This window comes from Equus przewalskii, chromosome 6, assembly GCF_037783145.1.
Source record: "Equus przewalskii isolate Varuska chromosome 6, EquPr2, whole genome shotgun sequence".
NCBI classification, from domain to species: Eukaryota; Metazoa; Chordata; class Mammalia; order Perissodactyla; family Equidae; genus Equus; species Equus przewalskii.
In genome coordinates, this window is record NC_091836.1 from 35,934,942 (window position 1) to 35,959,982 (window position 25,041).

The window sequence follows — 25,041 nt, forward strand, 5'->3', positions numbered from 1 at the left end:
GCACTGGAGGGTGGGTGGGGAACAAAAGCTAGGGAAGAGAGAGGAAGAGAGGTGGGGGATACAAAGGAGGAGGGAAGATAGCATGAGGAATCAGCATACAGTGTTTCAGGCATTAGCAACTCTTCCCCACATTGCTACATAAATAGCTTTGTGGAAATCAAACTGATCTACCCACTGTCCTTTCTGAGATGTCCCAGGTTCTTTTCCTGGTACCATGGTTGTAGGGCATAGCTTCCTCCCTCCACATTAACCCTGAGAGGGTGAGCAGGTTCTCACTGACCTTCATTCATTCTCCGAAACTTGTCCTTGGCCATGTAGCCCAGCACCAGACAGCATCCTCTCTTCTGGAGGCCCAGCTCTGGAAGAAAAGCACAGGTGGGTGAGCTGGGAATGGGTCAGGTGTCAGGGAAGGCCCCTTTGCAAGGGATGTGAAGTTTGTTGCTCTTAAAAATAGGGCTACTTATTTCTTTAACAAACATTTACATAGCACTTACTATGGTCCAGGTGTAATTTTAAGCCAATAATTCCTCATTTGATTCTTACCACAACTCTATGAGGAACATACCATTATTATCTCCATTTATAGATGTATTAAGCAAACAGCCTTAGATGGAAGACCTAGTGGGTGGTGGAACCAGGAGTTTGAACCCAGGAAGTCTGGCTCCAGAGTCCATGCTGATAACCTTTACTCTATAGGTTAATGAGGCCCCATATATCGCAGGCTTGGGGACTATGCCCAGATCATGCTGGGATTGTTGTCAGGCCTGCCAGAGAAGAGGCAGAGTCCAGCCAGTGGTGTCCCGGATGCAGCAGTGCAACTAGATACAGTGGGTAATTCAAAAGGATTGGGAAGTGACTGGGTGAATTTGAGGGAAGACACAGGGGTCAAGATATAGGTTGAAGGAGTCTACCTTTGGGGAGAGTAAGTTTCTGGGCCTGTGCATTCTTATATTCAGGTACAATTCAGCACCATCATCAAACACTTATGAGGTGCAGACTCAGTGTGGAACACGGGGGCTGGGATGGCAAAGAGACACAAGACATAGACTCTGGTCCCACAAGACTCTGACCCAACTGGAAAAACAAGGTAGAACAACAATTCTAGGCAGCAAAGGCAAGAGATATTTTTTTTTTTGCACAGTATTTTGTAAATAGTGTCCCTTGTGTGGCTTGGACTGGAGTACATCTGCCCCACAAGAAGGCAAGCTTTCCTCTCTGGCATTTAGATTTAATCCTGATTCTTCTTAAACACTTTATGGTTTGGAAGCAATTCCACACCAGGTTTCTCTTTTGACCCCACAACAACCCCAGGAGGTAGGTAGATAGGTTATTTCTCTTCACATTATGCAGATGAGAAAGTTGAAGTTCAAAGACATTAAACAACTTCCTGTGATTATTTTAGACTCCCTGCCCCCACCTCTTTGCTTGGAAGTCGTACAAATGTGACAGCTGCCATAAACTGGATGAATGGATAAGGGGTATGATTTCTGGAAAAGGAGATGTGGCTGCACCTCCTCCCAGATCTTGCCAAGCTTTCTGGGCACCCAGTTGCTCCCTCCACCAGTTTCTCGGAGAAGGAGGGTCCCACTGAGGGGTGTGTCACAGTGACTTCTCTCATGACACTGGGTGTTTCTCTGAGCTCCAGCCAGTCAGCATCTAGGCTGTTAGAGTGTGGACAGGGTGGGCCAGTCCTCCTCCCTACCTCTTCATCCATCTCTTGTTGCCCAGGTCCACCCTTCATGGGTAACAGGATGAAAGGGCCCACGAGAGTCAGATAAGTTGAGCTTGGGGGCTCCTGCCCTAGAGGAAAACAAAGCGTGTCGGGTGGTGGCAGAATGCCATGGCCCAGGGAGCCCGCTAGCTTTGATCTTTCAATTCTTTAAAGGGGTTTATTGACTATCAGTAAAGAGCAGAGAAGCAGATCTGAGCGTGCCTTTTCCAAAGGCACTCACTTCTCTTCCTTTCCCTCCGCGCTCACTTGTCTGAAGGCACGGCCAAACCGCCCTCACTTCAAACAGCCTTACATCTCAGGCGCCCAAATTGATGATGTTAAGTTCCCTCATCCAAGGCCTTGGCCCTTTCTTCAGGGGCTCCCGCTCTGTTGAGGGGCGCGTGGATCAAAGTCCCTTTGATGTTTACTTACTATATTTGTGGATTCTCTCTAACAACCACCTTCAAGAGGCAGGAATCCAGCATGCCAGGAGGGGGCCAGCGGAAATACAAGCTGTGAGGAGGTGCTGAGCTCCAGCAAACAATAGCCTCTTGCCTGAGCCTCTATTGAAACCTCAACATGCTGACGACAGGCAGAGTTAACCAGCCCATCATAATTGCATGTGTATTGTTCATCATCAGAATGATACAATTGCTAACAATCCCTATTATACTTTCTACTGACTTCTAGTGCCCATCTAAAGCACATCAGCAGTGGCTCCTAAGGAGAAAGGGAGCTTGGGTTCCTGGATTGAGTGAGCCCAGGGAAGCACTGAGGAGTGGGGGCAGAAGATGTTGGATAGATTTAGGCCAATGTTCCCGTTAGTCTTCCTGGACAGGGCCTTAAACTCTCAGGGGCATAATTCTCCTAGAGATTGAGAGAGCGTGCACACCTGCTGGATCTGGGTTATCTATGTCGGCTGTCTCTGCCACCCTAACCCCCATCTATCCTGTGTTGCCTAACGGGCTGCCCTCCAGGGTGATCGCCCTGGGAAAGAGGCCACCCTTCCAAACAGTTATTATAAGTAAGAGCCTCTCTGACCACGCTTGATTTTTGCAAATGAGCAGGAAAAGAAGTTTAAAAAACCTGATTAATAAAAGAAACGGAAGACGAGGCAATTTCTCAATGTATTTGGTTCATTTAATTTGACACGTGTGGGTTAGTCTTAATTATTTAGGCGGCTACATTACAAGGCGCTGAGAAGCACACTGCAGACATTTATTAAGTGAGAGGCTCTCTGACCAAGTCTTTACTGAGAAGTGGGGCGAAGCCACTGGGATCTTTGCAAGAATGAGCAGGTTGGAGGATTAGTGAAGTGAGAATTACTAGCTATCGTAGACAAAAATGTGGGATGTTCTTGGGAGAGACTTGCAGAGCTGAATTAGAGGTCATTGGGTCCACATGAGGAGGCATGCTAGGGGGGCCGAAGTGGGGGAGTGGAGAAGAATCTGGAAACACAGCTGGGGAGGTGGGGTGTTGTCAAAGATACTGACCAGAGAGAGAACTAGGGGAAAGCAGGAACTGACCACTGGCTTGGGGAAACTCTACCAAGCCAGCCTAACTAGGCTATTAGGGGGGAGATGATAGAACAAGATGGAAAGAACAGGAATCTCTCACTTTATGAGCTAGACCAGCCACCAGACTGCCACCTTCCTTAACACATGGCACTGGGCCTGATGGTGGAGTCAGTCACAGGTGCCCATTTTAGAATAGCAAGATGACGGGGTCTTCTCCACATAGACTTGGGGGCTGCAGCCTTTGGCTAAACACTTATCAGTAACAGAACAATCCAGATGCACTGAAGGTGTCCACAGAAAATGATTAACATGAATGGAGTTGTCCTGCCTTAAAAGGAAAGTTCATAGCAAAGGAGGCCAGGGTCACTTGCAGATGGGGTGTGGGGAACTAAGGTTTGGGAAATACTGCCGGGCAAGGAGACACTGATCGGGCCAGGGTGTGTTACTTAGGGAGAAGGGAAAATTGCACCCCAGAACTCCTGGCCTCTAGACTGTGAACAGGAGAAGGATCAAGATTGGGCCTTTCCCAGTTCTGAGTCCCCATCCTAGGCACAGTGCCTGGTGCATGGCAAGTGCTCAGAAGATGTCTGCTGATTTAATGAAAGGGCTGACTGAAAAAGATCGGGTGGTGATCAGTTCTCCCTCACCCAGGTCCAAATGAAGCCAGGTGGGCTTAAACGTGGCCCAGTGGACCAGGTGAGGGTGGATGGTTGTGGAGTGAATGAAAGTTGGAATTCATCCAAACAGCACTCTGGGAAACGTTGTCAGATTGCCTCTTGAGAGGGATACAAAGGGCTTTGTACATGGAATGGTTTTCCTCCAGTTTCAGAGGGTGTGGACGGGACACTTTTTCTAGCCTTAGGATTCTTTTATTCTTACTAGTAATAATAATATGTGAGATTACTTCAAATTTGTGGAGTGCTTATTTTTTCACGATGCTGCTGTATTCACTACCACATCAGATGCTCACAGTAGCTCTGTGAAGTAGGCAAGTCAGAAATTATTTCCTATATTTTGGTTTCAGAAACTGAGGCTCAGAGAAGTAAGAGGACCGTTCAAGGCCAGAGCACTAGTTGGTGACAGTGCTCAGGCTAGAATCCAGGTCTGACTTCTGGCTTAGCTCTGAGGGTAACGTCCAGGATCCCAGGGCTGCTGATGCTGTGAATCAAGACAGGCCAGAGAACAGACAACAGGGATCAGTGGTCCTGTTATGGGTTATGGGACAGTGTTATGGGTTGAACTGTGTCCCCTCAAATCCATATCTTGAAGTCCTAACCCCAATACCTCAGAATGTGACTTTATTTGGAGATAGGGACTGGACAGAGGTAATCAAGTAAAAACGGTCATTGGGGGGCCCAAATCCAATATGACAGGTGTCCTCATGCAAAGGGAAGTTTGCAGACAGACACACCCCCAGGGAGAACACCCCATGAACATGAAGACGGCCAAGATCATCAGGCCAAGAAGAGAGACCTGAAACAGATCCTTCCCTCACAGGTCCCAGAGAAAACCAAGCCTGCCGACATTCCGTGTTGGACTTCCAGCCTCCAGAACGGTGAGACAATACATTTCTGATGTTTAAGCCACCCAGTTGGTGGTACTTTGTCACAGCAGCCCTAGCAAACTAATACGGACAGGAAGGGGGAAGGAGCTGGTCTTCTCATAGGACCTGGCTATTTCCATCAGCCAAGGTTCTCTGTAGCTGATCTCTCAGGTCACAGAGCTGCCTGCAGGGAGCGGCATCACATGACTGCCCGAGAGGCTCATGGGGCACTAACTGGCTGGAAAGCCAGTAGGGCTGCTAAGGTGGGACAGTGGGGGTGGTGGCACAAGAGATGATGGGAAGGGGGGAGGGTGGGGAGGAAGGCTGGCTGTGTGTCTGCAAGCCTGGGAGCATCAATGGCAATCCAGGATGCCTTCGACATGCCTGCTTCCAGCGTGAGGAATATGTTGGTCAGGATAGTACTGCTTATTGCCTCAGCCAGAAACTAACACGGTCTCAAGTAACTGCTACCTCACCATTTCTGAGGCTGTCTGGATGCATTTGGGGGCCTTCCTGTCCCCAGCTTGCCTGGTCACAATTGTTCAGGGGTGCTTGCTGAAGACTAACCCTTTCCCTCCTGAAGCTATTAGACTCCAGCATGTCCACAGAAGGCTACTAACAAGAAACAGAGTGTTATTGGCAGGGAGTTTGGTGTGGCTGTAGCAAATACTTCGGGAGCAGAGGAAATGAGATGGGGCAGGAGACATAGCCAGGGACCAGATCCTGGGGGACCTGAGAAGCCTTGCCTAGGACTCTGGACTTTCTCCTACAGGTAGTGGGAAGCCTTGAAGAGTGCTAAGCAGAGGAAAGACAGCCAGACTTGCATCTTGTAAGGATCTTTTCAGCACTGGTGCAGCGATGGACGGGAGGAGATCAGCCAGGCAGAGGAGAGCAGTTGTGAGGCTCTTGCAATACTCCCGGTGAGAGATGGTGGTTGACATCTGCTCCCTCTGCCTGCTCTCTGAAGACATCCTGGGATCAGAGAGCAAGTGAAAGGATGCTGAGCTTTATCAGGGGGACGTTCAGAGCCTCTGTACCCCTGCCACCTGACATAGGAGAGCCGTGGAGGACTGAAAATAGCTCCCCAGTTGGTTCCTGAGACCTTATGGAGAAGATGTCAGCTGGACCTGGCTGGAGTCACAGGGAGGCCACGTGTGCTTCAAAACTACCAGCGCAGGCTGGAGCCCTCCTCCAGCCCTTAACAGCGAGCAATCTTCAGGGCTTCTCTGAGCTTTGATTTTCTCATCTATGAAACATGGATACTACTAGTAAGACCCTCCTCGCATGGTTAATATGAAAATTGAATGAGACAGCACTTGGCAAAAGGCACCCAGAATGAAGTACCTGATAGAGGTGAGCTCAATAACTAGAAACAACGTATCAGATTGGGTTTAGAGGTCATCAAATTCACCCCCACCCTCCAAGCCCCCGCTTTTTTTCACAGATGCAGAAAGGGAGACTCAGAGAAGAGAAATGACTCATCCAAGGTGATATAATAAACTCAGGTGGTGTTCTTTGAAGGTTAGTGTGGCAGCAACATCAGATGGCTTGGAAAAGTGAAGTGAGTCAGGAAGACCAGCCAGGTGGGTGCAGCAGGTGAGGCTCAGGGACTAGTGGTGTTGGGAATGGGGAGAAAATGGTGAATCTAAGAGAGAGTCTAGGAATGAGGCTAAGTGACAGAGTGGCTCAAGCAGAGGAAGGGGGCACAGATGACCACAGTGTCTTTAGTTGGGAAGATTGGAGGAAGAGTGGTGTCTGTGTCAGAGGAGATTGACAAAGGAAGCTGACTGGCCACGGGGTGATGACAGGGCAGTTTGGAACTTCTGTGTTTGGGGTGAAGGGGTTCCAGAGGATTAGATGAGCGTGAGTTTAGTCTGAAGAAATATGTTTTTAACCAGCTTTATTGACCTCAGAATGACCAAGAATGAATGTCTTGGTCTGGAGACCAATTCATTACGTAATGAATTACATAAAAAGCAGTGGGATAAAGCGGCCGGCCCAGTGGCATAGTGGTTAAGTTTGTGCACTCTGCTTCAGTGGCCTGGGGTTTTCAAGTTCGAATCCCAGGCATGGACCTACACATCACTCATCACGCCATGCTGTGGCAGTGTCCCACATAGAAGAACTAGAATGACCTACAACTAGGATATACTACTATGTACTGGGGCTTTGGGTAGAAAAAAAAAGAGGAAGATTGGCAACCGATGTTAGATCAGGACCAATCTTCCTCACCAAAAAAAAAAAAAAAAAAGCAGTCAAATAATATGGGTAGACTCTGCTACAAGTGTTACTGCCACCCCTTAACAACCAGCACATCTTAATAAAATATGACAGGTATAAAATCCCATCTGGAAACACTCACTGAGGAGCTGGGCACTATGAGCAAGACAAAAATAGTTAAGGTGAGCTTCCTTTCCCAATGAGATTTTAATCCTGTTGCTTATGCATATACTTGTGAAAAGGTACATAGAGTCAAAGGCAAGTAACAGATCAGTAAAAAAATGTGTCATGAGGCAGCATACGACTTATTTCCACATGAATGGCAGTAATTGCTGCAGGAGCCCAGAGGAGGAATAGGAGCTGCAGGTCGTGGGGTGAGGGACGCCCTCATAAAGGGCCCTGAAGGCTGGACATTTGTCCTGGGGTCTTGCCTTTGTGGGGTGTCCGTACCAATGGCCTCGCTCACAGGTGATCGTCCCTCTTAAGCCACTCCGCCCAGCGGTGCCTCACCCCTCGCAGGACGCACAGTCTCATGTTTGGAAAGTTCTCCCCTTGACTCTGCTAAACCGCTTTCTGCGTCAGTTCTGCCTAGTCCCGTTTTCAGCATTATCCCTCACATGCCAGGCGATAACGACGCCCATAAATCACGCAAAGATCACAGTTTTCTGATCAACCTCTGGCAAAGAGGCCTGAAGAGAGAGTAAGGAAGGTTTGCTAACCCTGACGAGCGCACGTCAGCCCTCCAGGACAAGCAGTAAATGTTTAATGGCCCAATCAGACCTGTTTCATAATTTCTGAATCTCATTGCTGCTAGTCCTAAGTTTATTGAAGAACTATAAACTTTACATTGTTGTAAAGACATAATTGCTATTTCATTGCTTATTTAATACGAGTTAATTATATGAGAACTAAGTTTTTCCCCAATCATATTATGTATAAATTAGTTGTTTTAAACTATTGATTTGTATTTAATTAACTGTGCTATTATAGACCAATTAAGTTCTTATATGAGAAACCTGAAACAGCTGTGGTCTTAAATTAAGGTTTTAAAATAATGAAGTACATGAAAACTTTATGTTGCATTATTCTGTTTTAGAAAGAGTTAACAATCATTGTGATAATTCCGAGAAGTTTCTGTGACCACCAACCCATCCTCTTTGGCTCCTGTAGAGAACAATGCTGTCTCAGATTCCTGATGGCAAGCAGCTTGCAGCTTCATACAGCAATAGCAAGAACCAACATTGGAACAGCCCTTTGCCAGCGCCTGCCTTCCTCAGCCTGCCACTTCCTGGCTGCCGTAGCCCGATCCCCAGGCAGGCAGTGCAGGAGCAGCTCCTCACCACCAGCTGTGGGCTCCACGATTGTCTGTGTCACTATTGGCACCAGGTCCCATGTACCTGCAGGAAATCTGGCACCCATGTGGCCACCAATCCTCCGGCTTCTCCAGATCCCTGCTCCCCTGGCCCGAGCCCGTGCCTCATAGGCAGGAGAAACCAGACGTTCACTGAGCCACACTGGGCGTTTTACTTTTCTCACCTTGCTTTCCCCTCACACCAACCTTACAAAGAGAGACAGTATTATTCTCGTCTTTATTTATAAGGAAATGGACGTTTTAGAGGGCTAAGGAGTTTGCCTGGGGTCCCTCAGCTGAGTGGTGAAGCCTGAGTGCACCTGTCTGCCTGACTCCGTGCTGGTGCACCTTGCCACGCTCTGCTCTCGGTTCTCTGTGAGAGACAAGCCCTCACCAGTTCTGAGTCTCGGCCCACTGGGCTGGCTCTCTGAGACCTTGCCTGGCTCTTGCCATTTTTCTCTTTGTGGAGAGCTGGGCTCATCCCCTACCCTCACCCTCAGACTCTGCCTGGGGTCTTTCTACACAACTGATTAATTGCTTGGAATTCCAACACAGCCACTAGCTGACTCAGAATGTGGCATGTCTCTGGGCCACTTGGGCATCAATGCGGGTCTCAAGGTTGGCGGAATGTACCACACCCCTCTGCACACTGAAATTGGGACGCTGGCCACTTCCACCCCCAAAAGGGGCTGGATGCAGCCCAGCCTTGCCCCTCTCCATTGGCTGGTATCATCAAGGGTCACCCACCTGGGGTCAAGCCCTCTTAATTCACCATTGCAATTAAAGCTGCCGTTTCCTGATTGCTTATGATTTATTAGTCTCCCAGCTAAGTACTTTGCATGCATTATCTTCTTCAATCACAAAAATTCTATCAGGTAAGTATTATCATTATTCCTATTTGATTGGAGAGGAAACGAAGAATCCAAAGATTAAATAACTTACTCTGGTTCACAGCTGGTAAGTGTCGAGGCCAGTGGGACTGATATAAGCAAGATTCTTTGGACCACCAGTGTAATCTCTCAGTGAGAGGGGCCGGGAGTTGGGGCAGTGCAATAATGCTGGCTGAAGAATTTTAGGGGAAAGAGTTTTATCACATGTACAAGATTACCTCAGCCATCTCTGATTTAGGATATCTAATCCCAGAGGGTTAATTGTTCTGTGAGGGAATATGACAGACAAACAGGATCATGAAGGCCGTTCCCACCACCCTGGCCTGTCATCAATCTACTTATCCTGGGAGGAACAAGGACTGCTGAGGGCCAGATGCCTGCAAGGCTTTCAGACTTTTCCTAAGAGAAAGTTGGAAGTTGGCGACTGATGTTTGAATGGGGCCAGATGCTTGACAGCTGTATGCTCTGCCCCTGGGGAGGCTCAGCCTGGTACAGCCAGTCAATCACAGCTGGGAGGCCAGGCAGAGAGAAAGCATCTCTTTTCTCTTTTTTCTAGAAGGACCAACAGTCCCCAAAGGACTAAGACTGAGGGCAACAGGAGGCCAGCAAAGTCCCCTCTGCCTCCACCCCCATCTCTTGAGGCCCAGACCTTTGGGAAAGCAGAGGCCCAATAAGAGGCTATGAATATGATTGATCCGTGGATTTAATCTTCACACAGATTTGTGAAGATATGGATTGTTAGCCCCATTGTACAGGTGAGGCTCAGGGAAGTCAAATAATTTTTCTAAAGTCACGCAACTGGGGAGTGGAGGAGCCAGGATGCAAACCCAGGCCCATTTGATCCCAGAGCCCAGACTGTGCCCTTCTCCCAGGATGAAGTCTGGATGCTGCACACACAGTCCAGGGGACCCGCAGAGACCCCAGTGGGAAGAAGGGAACCATGTGCCTTCAGAGGGTGTGGGCCAATGGAGTCATGGGCACTGCTGCAAGCTGCTCAGGGGACACTGAGATGCCCTTGTGGGAGCCGGGCCCCTGGTGAGTCCATGCCCAGAGAAGGAAGGACTGCCTCCCAGGAGGTAGGGAGGTGAGGGTGGGGCAGGGAAGCATGGAGAGCAGCTGCCTGCTCGGGGCGGGCGGGCAGCCGGAGCGCTGCTGCTGTTTAGTTATGTGCTTGCAAACCTCCTTGTCACCCATTTATGGCCCCAATAAAATCATAAAATCTGAGGATTAACCAAGAGGGCCCCGTAATGGCCATGAGCTGGCTTTCAAGGATTTATCACTGGAGTCAGGCCGGAATGGCCAGCCCTTGCCCTCCAGCCCACAGCCCACTGAATGGGGTGGGGTGGAGGGAGAGGCCTGCTCTTGCCTGGCACAAGGGACGAGGGCAGAAAGAAGGAAAAAATGTCTTGGGAGTAGGGGGCGATGGAGGGTCTTTTAGGGTCCTTGGGATGGAAGGGGGCGGGCTAAGCCTGAGTGGGCTGGGGGTGCCCCCTCCACTTCCGGGTAGAGAAGCACACAGGCTGCAGGCCAGGTGACGGGATGTCCTTGCCCCTGGCCAAAGATAGTCACAGCTGCCTAGTCACAGTCCAGTGTCCGTGCCTGGTTGCGTGGGCTGTGTCCATTGGGAAGCTGCACACCTTTCCTCTGGAGAAGGAGGGCAGGGCTGTGCGTGAGTGGGTAGCCTCTCCCTGTCCTGCCCTCCTCACCCTCTCCCCAGCCAGGACTGTCAGCCACGGGTGTCACGACTTAGGCAGTCTTGGGAGCTAAGGCTGGGGAGGAGCAGACGCCTGGGGGCTGGCAGACCTCGTCCTCCAGGGCAGTGCAAAGCTTCCCGCACCTTCCCCAGCCCACACAGCAAGGAAGGCAAGGAGGCAGTGGGGTTAGAGCAGAGGCAGCGGAGAAGGCAGGGAACCCCGCTGTCCGCCCATTACGGAGACCTCCCTGAGCTGCACACACCCCATTACAACTCTGTATCTTATAATTAAATTGCACCTGCCAGTTACCTCTCAGCACGGCGGCAATTCAGGCTCATTGGAGTCTTTCTTTGTTTATTTTTATTTATTTATTTCTTTAGTAATTATTTATCTAGCTATCCATGTAGCTGCATGGAGGGCCCAGCCCAATGTTTCTTTTCCTTCAGAAACAAAGTGCAGACCCAGTCTCTCCCACTTGGTGTGTGGGACAGGAGGAGAGGAGGTGGGGATGGCAGGGCGAGGCGGGTCTGTGGGGTGAGCTCTTGCTGAGGGATACCTCTGGGAGTGGGTTAGGTGAATGCCACAGGCTGGTTCTACCCTCTGTTCTTGTCTAAGATGCATTGTGGAGCCCCCTAATTCCAGGAAGCTCCGGGGAAGCCCCTCCCCCTGAGAATCTGGAACATGGGTAGGGGAATGTGCTTGTGACCGGGTACCAGTGACTATCACACCCTCAGGCTTTGCAGTCTTAGAAGCACCATCAAATACAAGTTCTCCTTGAACCCTCACAACACCTGAGATGGTCCCGGAGGAGGGCACTGAGGATCAGAGAGGTTCCACAACTTGCCCAAAGTCACCCAGCTAGTAACGGCAGAGCTGGGATTTCAACACAAGGTTTGGGGTAAAACCAACCCCCTTGCTTGCCCCAGAGGCCCAGATCCAAGCTGGCAGCCCAGCAACAGAAATCAAAGCACCTTTCTTCTTTTTAATGATAACCTTTCAGCAGAGAGGGGGCGAAGGAGAGCCTGAGAGCTTTGATTAAGGAATCAACCTCAAACAGGTCCAGGGGAGTGATTCCGAGCCACCAGCCATCACTTAATAAGAACATGGAAGTTTACTTACCGCGAAGGCAGCCCAGTGGGGAGCTGATTGCTAATAGGCATGCCAGGGAGTGTGCTTGCCCTGCACATCAACAGCTGAGCCCTGGAGAGGTGACCCCATTAGGGGCCATCCAACCTGCAGCCTCCCCACAGCAGAGGACAGGGGCACATGCTCACGTATTCTAGTGGGAGAATGTGAAGGAATTCCAGACTCCACCTGGGACAAATGTGCCCTGAAGAGAAAATGTATTTATTCACCACCTCCCCCTTGCCTGCCTGCCCCCCCCCCCCCACCTGCTGACCGGGTCATTTGTGGGCTATCTAATACTTCCTGGAGCAGGCACGGGTGGTAACAGAAAAGACCTGGGTCCGCACTGCTGACTGCTGGTCTGTTCTGGAGCAGGGAGCCCACAAGGTTTCAGCGCATGTGAGCGGTGGGGGTCCAGGGGCTTCTGTGACCTGTGTGCCACCAACCTTCAGGGACCTTGACTTGGGCTCTGGCCAGTCTGTAGAGGATGGTCGTAGCAACGTGAAGGAGGCTGGTGACCCAGGCCTGAACCACTGGAGGACTGAGGCCTCTTCTTAGTCTGGAGAAAGTTCTCTGGCTGGAGGACACAGTGAGGTAGCCTGGTCTGAGACACGCCTGCTCCCCTCCATATGTAGCACACCACCAGCCGAGATTTAACGTTTGAGGCGAGAGCTGTTTACCCTGATTCTGGCTTCTAGGCCTTTCGTAGACGTGACTGAGGGCCTCCACCTGTGGTTTCGCTTCATTTCAGGTGAGTCACCTCCCTCCATGCCTTGTCCTGTTCTTGCTGCCCACTGAGCTGAAGCGGCTGAGGTCCGGCCAGAGAAGCATGCCAGTGGATGGCCATTGGATCCACAACCTCTCCGTGGGCAGCATCTCCTATTGGCAGCAAGTCCTTCCAGGTGCTTCTGTGGAGGCCTCCTGCTCACTCTGTGGCGAATACTTGGAAGAGCAGGAAGGGAGATTTCTTCTGATGCATTATTACCAGGGTATCAGTAAGTTGCCGGGCGTGAGCTCCTGAGGGTGAGGACTTACTACCCTGGGGACCCCCTGGGCGGTGTGACAAAAACAGCTAAAATGTATTGCCAGCCACGGTGTTAAGCACTTCCTATAAATTACCTCATTTAATTCTTACACCAATTAAAGAGGTACCGTGATGATCCTGGTTGTACAGATGAGGAAACTGAGGCTTGGAAAGGCTAAGACCTTGCCAAATGTCAGCTCACGTGTGAAGTGGCTGAGACGAGATTTGAGTCTGGCCCTGACTTCACTGTCTGAGTTCTATTAAATCCTGCTCCGCCCTGCTCCCAGGTGTAGAGCTTTACAACCCACAAATCCAAATCTCCTGCTCACACTGTGGGGGTGATGCTGTAGGCAGCTCTGGGAATTCCAGTGAGGAAAAAGTCTCCCCAGTTTCCCTTAAGGAGCGTTCTGTGTGGTGAGTGGAATGGAGTCTGCTGGTTGCTCAGAGTGTCGAGTCAGGGAGCCATCGTCCAATCCCTTCTCCATAGGGAAGGTTGGCTGCCATGGACAGAGAGGCAGCAGCAGCCGAAAGCTCTGGGACTGGCCAATTTCCTGAGGCAGAGCCCCTGGCCCCTAGAGCACTCCCTGCCAGAGCTGAGCCGAGCATCTGCAGGGGCTGAGCTCCCAGTCAGACACCAGTGACCCTGTGCCCTGCCGGGTGCCTCTCTGCTTGAAGCAGATGCTGGCCTGATCTTCCTGGGGACCTGACTTTGCTCTAACTAGCTGGGTGACCTTGGGTGAGTCGACTACTCTTTCTGGTCCTCAATTCCCTCATTTGCAAACTAGAGAGTCTGAACTAGGGCAGAAGACTTGACCTGGCATCTGAGGACCACTAGGGGACCTCAGTTAGGGGTTCTTACATTCTTCTGAACTTGCACGTAAAACTGAGCATGGATGCATTTTTCTAGGAGGAGAACTGTGGCTTCCATTGTGTTCTCAAAGGGGCCAATGCTTCCACCACCCCGAACTAATAACCTCTCACCAAGAGGATCACTAAGAGTCCTGCAGCATGAGGATTTGCTGGGTCTGAAGCCCTCCCCTCCTGGATGATGGTGGCATACAAATGAGGCCGAGCGCAGGGGACTGAGGGCCGGTCAGGGCTCGTTCTACTTTTCACTGAAGTAGTTTTACTGAGAGTCGGGTGCTCTGTGGGGTGATGCGAAATTGCAGCTGCAGCCCCTGGCACCACGCAAGGGCGGGGCAGCCCTCCTGTCTGCTGCTTTCTGTAACACCAGCTGGGGGCACTTAGCTCACCAGGTGAGACCTCCCAAAGGGACAGCGGGGAGCCTCCCCTTTCCTTGAGGGCTGGGGCTGGGGAGGAACCGTGGGGTTCTGGAAGCCTGGTGGTGCCACCTGGGGATGACTCCACAGGTATTTCAGGAGTAGCCAGCGTAGCTATGCTATTCTGTTCTTAGCCTGTTTGCACTGGATTAACCCATGTTTCTTTGTGTATTTTCTTAGGCCTCTGGTCTTGTGTACATATTTGATCTTATGCATTAGTCAAAAATGTCATACAATGTTAGAACCGGAAGAGAACTTAGAAATCGTCCAATTCAATCTTGTACAGAGGAGACGAAGGCTCAGAGGAGGGAAGTGATCTGCCCGGAGGCAGAGCTGTCTTTGCACCCTGCGAGCACCCTGACTGGCGAGAATGATCACCCCCACCCTCTCCAGTCCTGTTTCCTTACACACCCTAAGGCCAGTCACGGTGACCTGTTCTGAGAACTGGCCCTGCTGATTCCAGTTCTGTGCCTCAGACCTGGCTGTTCCTTCTGCCAGGGATTCTTGCATGCCCTCAAACATCTCAGCCCACTCAGAGTTCAGGAGCCCTCAGGGAGCTCCCTCTCCATGGGGTCTTCTCTCGCCCGTCCATGCAGTTGGGCACCTTATCCTCCGGACACCCCTATGCCTCCCACATACCTTTGCTGGGAGACTTCCCATGGATGCGACAATGGGTTATGATCTTTTGCTCCACCCTTGTCGACTGTGACATGGGGCCCATCTCTATTGATCCTTGCATCTCTACTACCTAGCAAAGAGCCTGGCACATAGTAGGCATTCAATGTGCTTATGTGTGATGAGTGACTTAATGGACTGCGACAATCTATCCTTACCTCCCACGGATTGCCAATTGACTTGGAACCTTAGTTCCCTTCCAAATCTTGGGGGCCGTGGGAGGGCCCAGGTCTGAGAGTTTATCTGATGGTTTGAGAACAGGACTCTGTGTGTAACCATGGGCCCCCTACGACCAGTTCAACAGATCAGTTCAATGGACCCCATCTTATCAACAGAGTAATTAAGAGTGGTTTTTCAGGAGACCCCTTGTCTAGTTCGGGTTGGTTGAGACCACCAACCCGTTAACTGGGCCTGCACAAATTTTCAATAAGTGACCTTTTTGATGTAAAGAGGCTAAAAACTGCACCCTCCTATCATACTAACACCACCATTTTGTGACTGTAGTCCCATGAAGAGGCATGGAGTCTGACTACACTTGCGCAGATCAACAATTCCCTCACTTCTCCTCTCCTCCAATCGTCTATCTCCACACTTCAGACCGCCCTGCCCTTCATCTCGTAAACTGTGCCCTAAGCTCTGGACTGGGGCGACGGATCTGAGGGCGCACGCCCCTGCCTCCTTGCAGGTCCATCTAGCAGTAAAGCTGCTTTCTTTTCCCAGAAGCTGATGCCATAATAGTTGGTTTTTTCATGTGCATCAGGCAAGAGAACCACAATTTGGTGCGGTAGCATGTATCTTCTGTCTTCATTTGCCCTTCTTTTTTCAGAAATGTGTCATAAGTCAGCTTCAGATATGGGTCAGCTTTATGTGGTTAAATTTCAAGTCATTCAGATTTTCATCTTTGTTTTTTTTCTGTTTGTCACTCATTCACTCACTCATTCATTTCACATTTGTTGAGAGCCCACTATGAGTTGGTTCTGGTTGCTATGGATATTGTGGTGAACAAGACAGATGGGTTTTGCCTTCCTGAGCTTCCAGTTTAGACAACATCTATTTAGTTCCTCTCCCTTACACATCACTTGGTGGTTGGAAGTGTCATGTCACTTGGACAAGTCCTGGGCCTCAGCATCTCCACCTGCATAATGCTGTCACTAGAGCCCACCTCAAGCTGGCAGTGTGTCAGTGCCACGCCTGGCCCTGGGTGTGGCTGGGGCTGGCACTGCCGCTGGTCTGAGTATGGGTGCACACGCGTGTGGGAGCTTGTTAATTTGCTTCCCCTCTTCCCTAGTGCCTTGCTCCTGGAGGCACATCAAGAGGGCCCTTTTAATCAGCTGAGGAGCAAGAGACTTCTGAGCCCCAGATTAAGTCCTCTGTGTTGGAAGGCAAAACAAAGGACGAGGGACTAGTGTTTACTGAGTGGCTGCCATGTGCTGAGCACGGTTACATACAGTTATGTCATTTACGCCACATATAACTGGTGAGGGAGCTGTTAGCCTCCTATTTCTCAGATGAGGAAACCAAGGCTCAGAGTGCCTGAAGGGCTGGCTCACAGTCCCACAGCTGGTCAGCAGCAGAGGGGGCTAGAAGCCATGACTTCCCTGCTGATGGCCCCTCCACCTCTGGGGGGGCACTTCCCACAGGCAGCAGAGGCTCTGACGGCATGGAAGGAAGAGAGAAGTAGGCTGTCACAAAGTCCTGTTTCAATAAAGGGCTCACAGCATGTTTGTCTTGGCAGCATTTGATATCGACCCGGTATGCGGCACATAGATTAAGTATGCAGTTGGGTGGTCTTTAAAGGATGAACATTTTCTCTAGAATCAATAAGCCGAGTGAGTTTGGGTCTAAATTCATCAAAATGTCACCTGAAACAAATTCAGTCTTTGGACTTCTGCACTCAGGTCAATGGCAGGGGGCAGAATTGAGGGGATGTCCGGTCTTGGGGAAGAAAAAGATCTGGGGCACCTGTTGGACCAGGGTCGGGGGGATCCTTCCTGGAGACCAGCATCCTAGACACTGGCTACCCTTCCTCTGTTCTAGACTTCATCCTTGGCTTCAGGCAGAGTAGCTGAGTGAGAAGCTCAAGTGATGACTCCCCCATTCTAGATTCTTCACATTGAAAGGGGCTTTGAGGTCACTCAGCCCCATCCTTGCACCCAGTGCAGGATCCCCTTTACAGCATCTCTGAGAATTTATGTGGTTCCCCCTGGGATCCTTTTAGTGACAGGGATCTCATTACTTTGCAAGGTTGTGCTCTTTGTTTTGGGAGAATTAAAATCATCTTAAAGTTCTTTTATATTGAGCTTAAATATTCTCTACTGTCCTGCAACTTTGACTCAGTCCCAAATCTGCCCCGTGGGGCCACACAGAACAAGACCAATCCTACTTCCATCTGACTGCCCAAAAGTTTAGCAGACAGTCTCCTCTTCTCCAGGAGAGAAACAATCCTTGGGGGTTAGAGGCCTGGGACACTTGCAGCTCAGGAAATGTCCCCTGGTTTCTCTGCACATTTGAAACTCTGTCTTCACTCACTGGTCCTTCCTCAGCATCTCGAGAAGAAGGAGGAAGGCAAAATGGGAATTCACCAGAGGAGATCCTTGCCTCCCGTGTCCAGGAAAAGAAAGACAGGAATCTGAACCTTGGTGTGGACTTCCACAGGGGTGTGACTCCAGTGTGTCTTATACAAGTGGGAGTGTGTATGTGCACATCTGTGAGGATGGGGTGAGAGGTGGAGTGTGCATGTCCCCGTGGGGTGGATGTGTGGTAAGCAGTGAGTGTCTTGCATGTGTGGGACGTGTGGGTGAGCCTGTGTGTGTGTGTATGTGTATGTATGCTGCCTGTGCGGCCCTGGGGGAGGGGTGGTGATAATGCTCACGTGGCTCAGAATCTGCCTCTCCCAGTGGAGGGTTCTCTGCACGTGGTGACAAAATGCTCCTGCCCAATAGGTTTCTGCCCCTCTGACTCAGCACAGGCCCTGCTTTTGCTGTCTCTAAGACTGGACCCCGTTCTTGGAATTGTAGAAGCTCCAGCCTTTCCTATCATGACAGGTCTGGGCTTACTGACTCCGAGAAGGAAAGGGACAGCCACATCCATGAGCAAGTTTCTACCCTGGGAGATGCTTTCATACAATTGATCTCCATTTAACTTGGAAGACACTGAGGATAGGCAAATGGCATAACTGTCTGAGGCCACACAGCTCGAGAGCAGAAGAACCAGGTCTGGATCAAACCAAAGCACGTGCTCTGTCCCCCAACACACACCACCCCCGTGAAGCAACAGCCAGGCAAGGTCTTGGTGCCAGAGCTTGCCAATGTCTCTGAGAGGTCTTCTTCCCAGAGAATGGGCTGGACCAGCCGTCAGTGGTCCTGGAGGATGGACAGGAGGAGACTAAAACAGATGATGGTACAGTGGCCTCCAGTGATTTCCACCAAGAGCCCTTGGAATTTATCACTTGGGAGAGTAGCTGGTTCCTGACACAGGTGAGTATAAAATCCAATTTCTTGAATTCCACTGGGGGCGAGGGGAGTTCAGCCTGCTCCGTCAATTACAACTTCCTCAGGTGAGTACCACAGCCCCTCATTTCCCTAAATCCTCCTGCCTGTTGTCTGAGCTTTTATCCTTTTGATTTGCTTATTAGATTTCTACTGGGTCTTTCCTCAGCAGAGCGCTCCGTGTCCCCAGGACCCGCGCTCTCATTTAACCAGTAACTTCTCTCATGAACAAGACGGGGCACGGGACCAAGCGGGAAGCCAGCAGGAGAGGAGAACTGGAGAGACAGAGCGTGAGGGACGAGGGACGAGTGAACAGGGGGCCGTTCACAGGGGGCCCAAGCAGCTTCGGTTCTGGCGGGGGAAGTTCCCTGAGCGGGACAGCATTTGTGTCTTTCTCAACATCTGGATTTGCACCTGGATCTGGATAATTCTTGCAGGTTACCACCGCCTTCCTCAAACACCCTCTCTGCTCCCACAGGCCCTGCCTCTCTCCACCACTGTGTTGTGGTTATCTGCTCACATGTCTGCCTGTCTCCTTGGATTGTAAGGTCCTTAAAAATAGGTGCCATGTCATCTTTTTATACCTGGTTCTTGTCACTGTGATTGGTCCACAGTAGACATTCAACACTGCTGAATGGGCTGGACATCGGATGAAAGCTGAAAATATAAAGATGTCTGAGGCTCACTTCAACCCTCCAGAGGCCCCATAGTTGGGCTCACAGGATGCAGACACAAAGGACAACCAACAGCCACCATGGCTGGTCTGGCCAGGGGGGTCTTTATGGAGGAGGTGACCTAGAGCTGGGCCACATACGATGCTAGGGACTGGTCAGTAGAGGGGGGAGAACATTCTAGGCAGGAGGAATGGCTTGGGTGAAGGCTCAGAGTAGGAATGGGCAAGGGAAGCACTGAGTGTGGCAGGGAGGCAGGTCTGTGCAGGGGAATCTGGAAAGGTAGGCTGAGGCACACTGTGGAGGGCGGGAGCCTGCAGTTCCCTCTCCTCCAGTGATGGACAGTCTCCAGCTTGCCCAGGCCAAGCCCCACGTGGTTCCTGGCATTCATTCCTTGCCCTTTGGGTGAGCCCGCAGGGAAGGGGGCTGCCAGGGTTTCTGTGCACCCTGGACAAGCAGAGCCATGTGTGGGCTGGGACTGCTCTGCCCGACTTCCCTTCCGAGCCCAGGAGGGGAGAGCCGGCCCTGGACTCCTCTGGTCTGAGGGAACCTCTGTCCCCACCTGGCCATGAGTCTCCTCTTGAGCCAGGATTTGGTCTCAGAATCCAAGTGAGTCACTTAGCACGTCACATGGAGAGCCTTCGGTGTTCTGAGGAGGCAGCGATGGGAACACCCAGACGGAGGGGGAGGAGGGTGCTGGAAAGGGGGCTGTCACTTCCTGAGCATGGACAACAGACGGGACCTGGCCTACTGCTTCCTCGTCGTAGGAGGTAGGTATTCACAGCCCCATTTCACAGATGGGGAAACGGAGACTCTTGGGAGTTAAGCACCTGTCCAAGGTTACACAGTTAAGTGACAGAGGGGTTGGAACCCTAGTCAGTCTGATTCCAAGGCCAGGCTCCTCCCCTTTATTTGGCCCTGGTCTGCCTGTGTGGTTCTCCTGGCTTTACTGTGTGATCTTAACCCAATCACTGAAACTCTCTGAGCTTCGAGTTTCTCATCCCTCCAGCGAGAGGGTGAACTCTCGATGGACCTCCCTGCTCAGGTCAGACCAAGGGCCCTCTCCACAAGTGCGTGCTCCCAGGACGGGCTGTCTGCTAGGCCGCCCGTTTTGTCCCAGCAGCCCCTGTGGCCGCCTCTACCAGCCTCGCTAAGCCCTGGTTTGTGTTTCTGCCTTCGGTGTTTTGCTTTTGTAAGTTGGTATCGGAATGCACTCCCCTGATGCTGCTGGAAGCAAAAATCCAGACACGGTTCGAGGATTTAGTGGAAATCCACCGCCACAGCGGAAGGAAGCGAAGCCCTGCAAAGCGCGGATGTCGGCAGATGCGAAGCTGCCCATTTACCTTCCAAATCCAGGCTGCTTGGCAGGGCCGGCTGAGGCGCAGGCGGGCACCCTGAGCTCCAGGTCCGGGGAAGGGGTGAGAGCTGAAAGTGGAGGTCTCTGAGATCTCCACAGGCCTAAAGTCGTGAGGACGGAAGGGGTGGGTCACCAAGTGCCCCCTGTGCACTCAGATCAGGATCCTATCGCGTGCTGACCGCACAACAGGCAGCGCTGCCTGCAGTCACACGCACTCCTCACAACATTGACACAGAAGCAGGATTATCCTTATTTTCTGTATGAGGCTCAGACAGCTTAAGTGGCTTGCCCAAAGTCACACGATCAGTAAATGATAAAGCAGAGAAGAGCTGCTCAGCAGACGGGGCCGCTGCTGTCTGTTCTTGGCAGTCAGACCCTCCCATCTCTCTCTGCCCCTCACCCCCTTGTCTCCATGGAAAATGCCCCCGACACGTTCAGCCTGCTCTCCTGGCCCTTCACCATCCTGTGCTCAGGAACCTCTGCTGTCTGACCCCCGATCTGTGGTCACAGCCCCTCCTGCTGTCCTCAGCTGTCTGTGGACTTGTTCAGAGCCGAGGGGGCTGTGTGGTCGTGGGGGGAAGCAGGCACCTGCTCTAGGCTTGCCAGCAGCTCTAGCACAGTAAGTGATCTAAAACGAGGGTTCCATTTCTGAGACTCTGAAACCTCCAGATTTGCCAAACAGCAGGCCTTCTTCCCAGGACAGGAGAGCTGGCATCACGGCCAAGGTCGAGCTGCGCACTGACCCCCAACAACCCACCAAATCAGTGATGCAGTCCTGTCCCGAGCCCAGCGCTGGTACACAGCCTAACACACAGGGGCTTCTCGCTCGCACTCCATCTCCATCTTTACCTATGTAGATATAAAGCGAATACACAAAGGAGTTTAGCATAATGAGTGCAGTGTGCGCTGTGGAGTCAGACAGGCCTAGCTTCAAATCCCAGCTCTACCACTTATTAATTGTACAACCCCAGGCAAGACATCTAACTCCTCTCCGTGCCTGCTTCCTTCTTTGTGAAACGGAAACAACAGTACCACCCACCGCAAGGAGCTGCTGTCGGGTAAGATGCGATGGAGCCCTTAGCGCAGCACCTGGAGCGCCCCGCGGCTCCTTACGGGGCTCCTGCTCCCTGGCCCGTGGCTCATGGAAACACCATCTTGTCTTCTCACTTTGGAGAGTGACAGCTGAGGCCGCCAGGAAGGGAGGCTGTCCGTGAGCGGGCGCTGAGGAAGCTGTTGGTGACTGCAGCCTTTCAGAAGGCATTACAGGCCATTGTTTTAATCAATACTGTGTTATTTCCTCCATGGCATCTATCCCCATGTTTATTATGTGTAAATAGGGTTTTTCAATGATGTGAATGTGTTAGTTTAATGTAGCTGACATTCAGCAAGTGCAATCTGGTGGCTGCCCCTCAGGACCCCAAGAAAATGAGATGATGTATCTGCCACAAAGCGGACCTCGTGAGTGAAATTTGAGAACTACAGCTCGGTGGTGATCAGGGCACCTGCCGTATGCCTGCAGGCGAGGGCTGCGTGCTTGAGTGAGGAAAAGAAATAATGCGCTTGGGCCCGGGGAGATCGGTCCAGCCATCCTCAAGAAGGTGCTCGTGGCTCTGGCCTAGAGGTCTGGTGTTGGAGCCCTGTCTCTTTGCTACCCAGACCTAGATCCTGTACGACACCTGTCCGTGGTCTGGCCAGCTCCTGTGGATGTCTCCTTTCCTGCTGTCCCTAGACCCTGTCAAGGCTCACCCTCTCTGACACCTGCTCTTCATGCTCCTGGATTCTCAGATGATCCCCTTCCTCCCTTCCTATTATGTGGCCCCCAATGATCTAAAAATCCATTTTGCACCTGTTTCTCTGGCTTGGCCCCAGTCCCGTGGGCCTAGCCCAGCCTTGCCATCCAGGCAGGCAGAGTAAAGCAAGGGTGCCTTTTTCAAATTTTGCATGTGGGCTCAACTCTCCTTTTCTAGTATGAGGGTGCCCAGGATAACAGATGTCAACCCTACCAGCTCCTCCCTTTCCAACCCATGGGACCAAAGCTGATGCAGGAGGGTCTCGTTAAGATTTGGGAAGCGCTTCCTCGCCGTGACAAGATGAAAGTTGCAGATCAGATGTCACTACTACACGTGTCAACCAACAGACCAGAACCACAGTAATGGACACTTAACAATATCAGCCATCAGACAACTGTGGATGCGTTTGCGTAGCTCTCTGGAGAGCATCATAGAGGAACTACCCTTTACCAAGACAGTCTGTGGAGCTCTATCGACAGAACGCGCTTTCATCCCTTGTTTTTGTGACGTGTTTGGAAGCAGAGGCCTGGGCGGGAAGCGGCTGGACTTCCCTGTCATGCCAAATGGCAAAGAGGGCTCGAGGGAGGCCGCCTGGAGAAAGGTGAGAAGGAAGGGATCTGTGCCATGCACTTCCTGCATGTCTGTTCATCTGTCCATAATGATCCTCAAACTCTGGGGGTTCATCCAGCTAAAAGGTACCATACAAATGTAACGGCTGCCGTCGTCATTAAGCTCCGTCTGTGTGTCTTCAACCTTCCACATAAACGTGATGGGAGTTGGGCTTTGGCTTCCTTTCCCTGCCTGAGAGATTCGAGGGAGGTGTTTTTCTTGGCAAATAAATATGATATCATAAGCCCTGGCAGGACTCCAACCTGAGCAATGACCGTCTGCCTTCCTAATTCCCTCAGCAGGTTGGAACGGGGACATTACTCTTTGCTTCCTCTCTTTAAAAACAAACTCTCTATTGGAGAGCATTACTCAGCCGCAGGGTCCCTCCCCGATGGGGCTGCGTTTCCTAAGATGGGCTGTGAGGGATGAGCTCGGATTACAGTGCACGTCTGGGAAAACACAGGAAGACACTAGGCCCGGAAAAGGCACTGAGGATCTTGAATTAGAGAGGCCACTTTTCACGTGTCCTTGTTCATGAGGAACACAGAGCCCAAATCAATGAGAATCACATTGCTCAGCGCTGCCATTTCCCTGGTCTAAGTCGTTATGGAGTAACTAGGTAACTAGGTAACCCAGCTGGAACTGGGTAGTCACGATCAAGTACCAGGTTGAATTGCTGAGCCCCCGTGTTGCACATGAGTTGGAGGGGGGTGCCTTGTGGCTTCTCTGCTCACATGGGCACGGCCACGTTGAAGTACGTAACCCCTCACGCTTCGCTGGTCACTTGGTCTTTATAATAACACACTAAGACAGGTAGCAGGCATTGTTACCCTCCGTTTTATAAACCTGAAAACTGAGGCTCAATGAGATTAATTTGATAACTTGTCCCGAGTCACACAATATATGTAGCAGATGTGGGGCTGAACTCAGGTCTTTTGGCTTCAAATCCAATTTTGATGACGCCATGCTTAGCCTCAGCACATTTTCTGGCCCTGAGGACTTGGCGCTGCCACCACCCTATTGAAGTAGCTATTACACGGTGCTGCAGGGGAGGCGCGGGGCCGGCGGCTGGGCCCTGGTTTCACATTGCTGGGCCACTGAGCTGAGGGGACCCATGCGGTCACTGGGTCAGAGCTCACAGAAAAGTCTCGAAGCAAGGATGTGGCAAGGGCTCTGAAAGTGTTCAGAGGAGGGCAAATCTGAGTACAAATGCTCAGGATTGTTGATTCATCCAACACAGTCACGGAGCACCTCCCATGGCTGAGCCTAGGGACACACCATAAATAAGATGGAGGCCCTACCCTCAAGGAGCTGGGAGTCCAGCGGGAGAGACAAGTCAACAGGCGACTATAACACAGTGTGGTGAACGCTCTAATGTTGGAGTCCAGCCACCTGGAAGATGTGCAGGGAGAGCTACCAACCAGACATGGCAGTTCTTGGAGAGCGTTCACAGGGACATGACACCTAAGCTGAAACCTGAGGGACAAACCAGAGCCAGGCAGATGAAGATGGGTTCCAGGTTGAGGAGACAGCCTGTGCAAAGGCCAGGAGGTCAGAAAGAACATAATGCTCAGGTGACAGCATGTTCGGTCTGGACTGGAGCAGAGTTAGAGGGAGCGTGGGAGGGCGGGAGGTAAGCCAGGAGCAGTTAGCCCAGCTCAGCTGGGGGAGTTTTCTATCAGAAGCAGTGGTCCATGGAACCTCCATGTCTCCCAACCCCTCAGGCCTTCCCTCACCCCAACTTCACAGCCTGGAGAGTCTCCATTTTGCTCTGGACTCCCTCAGCCTGTAACTGTGCTTGAAGGAGGAGCAAGAAATGCCCTGAACCAGAGGGGACAGCCCCAACCCCTGAATTAAAAAGTCTGCTGTGCTTTGTCTAACTGAAGGAGTGTGATCTGGGAGATGTTCATTTAACATCTTTCTGCCTTCTGAACAGCTTTTACTTTTCACTAAATTGAAACCGCAGTGCAATATATGTGAATGATTAGACTGTGTAATACATTCCTGCAAATTTAGATTAGAAATGATTATGACTTAAGTAAAATAGTTGAACACAATTCTTATTGCCATCTATCTTTTCTCTTCTTTTTAGTGTT

General features: G+C 51.2%; 1 protein-coding gene across 2 annotated transcripts in view; it reads right to left on the reverse strand.

Annotated features, from left to right (window-relative positions):
• KIRREL3 (kirre like nephrin family adhesion molecule 3) overlaps window positions 1-25,041 on the reverse strand; it is a 535,312-nt gene that overhangs the window by 125,746 nt on the left and 384,525 nt on the right. For both annotated transcript variants that reach the window (XM_008517084.2, XM_008517083.2), the window contains exon 3: window positions 281-358. In XM_008517084.2, coding sequence (XP_008515306.1) covers window positions 281-358 — 78 coding nt within the window. The remainder of the gene's footprint in view (window positions 1-280; window positions 359-25,041) is intronic.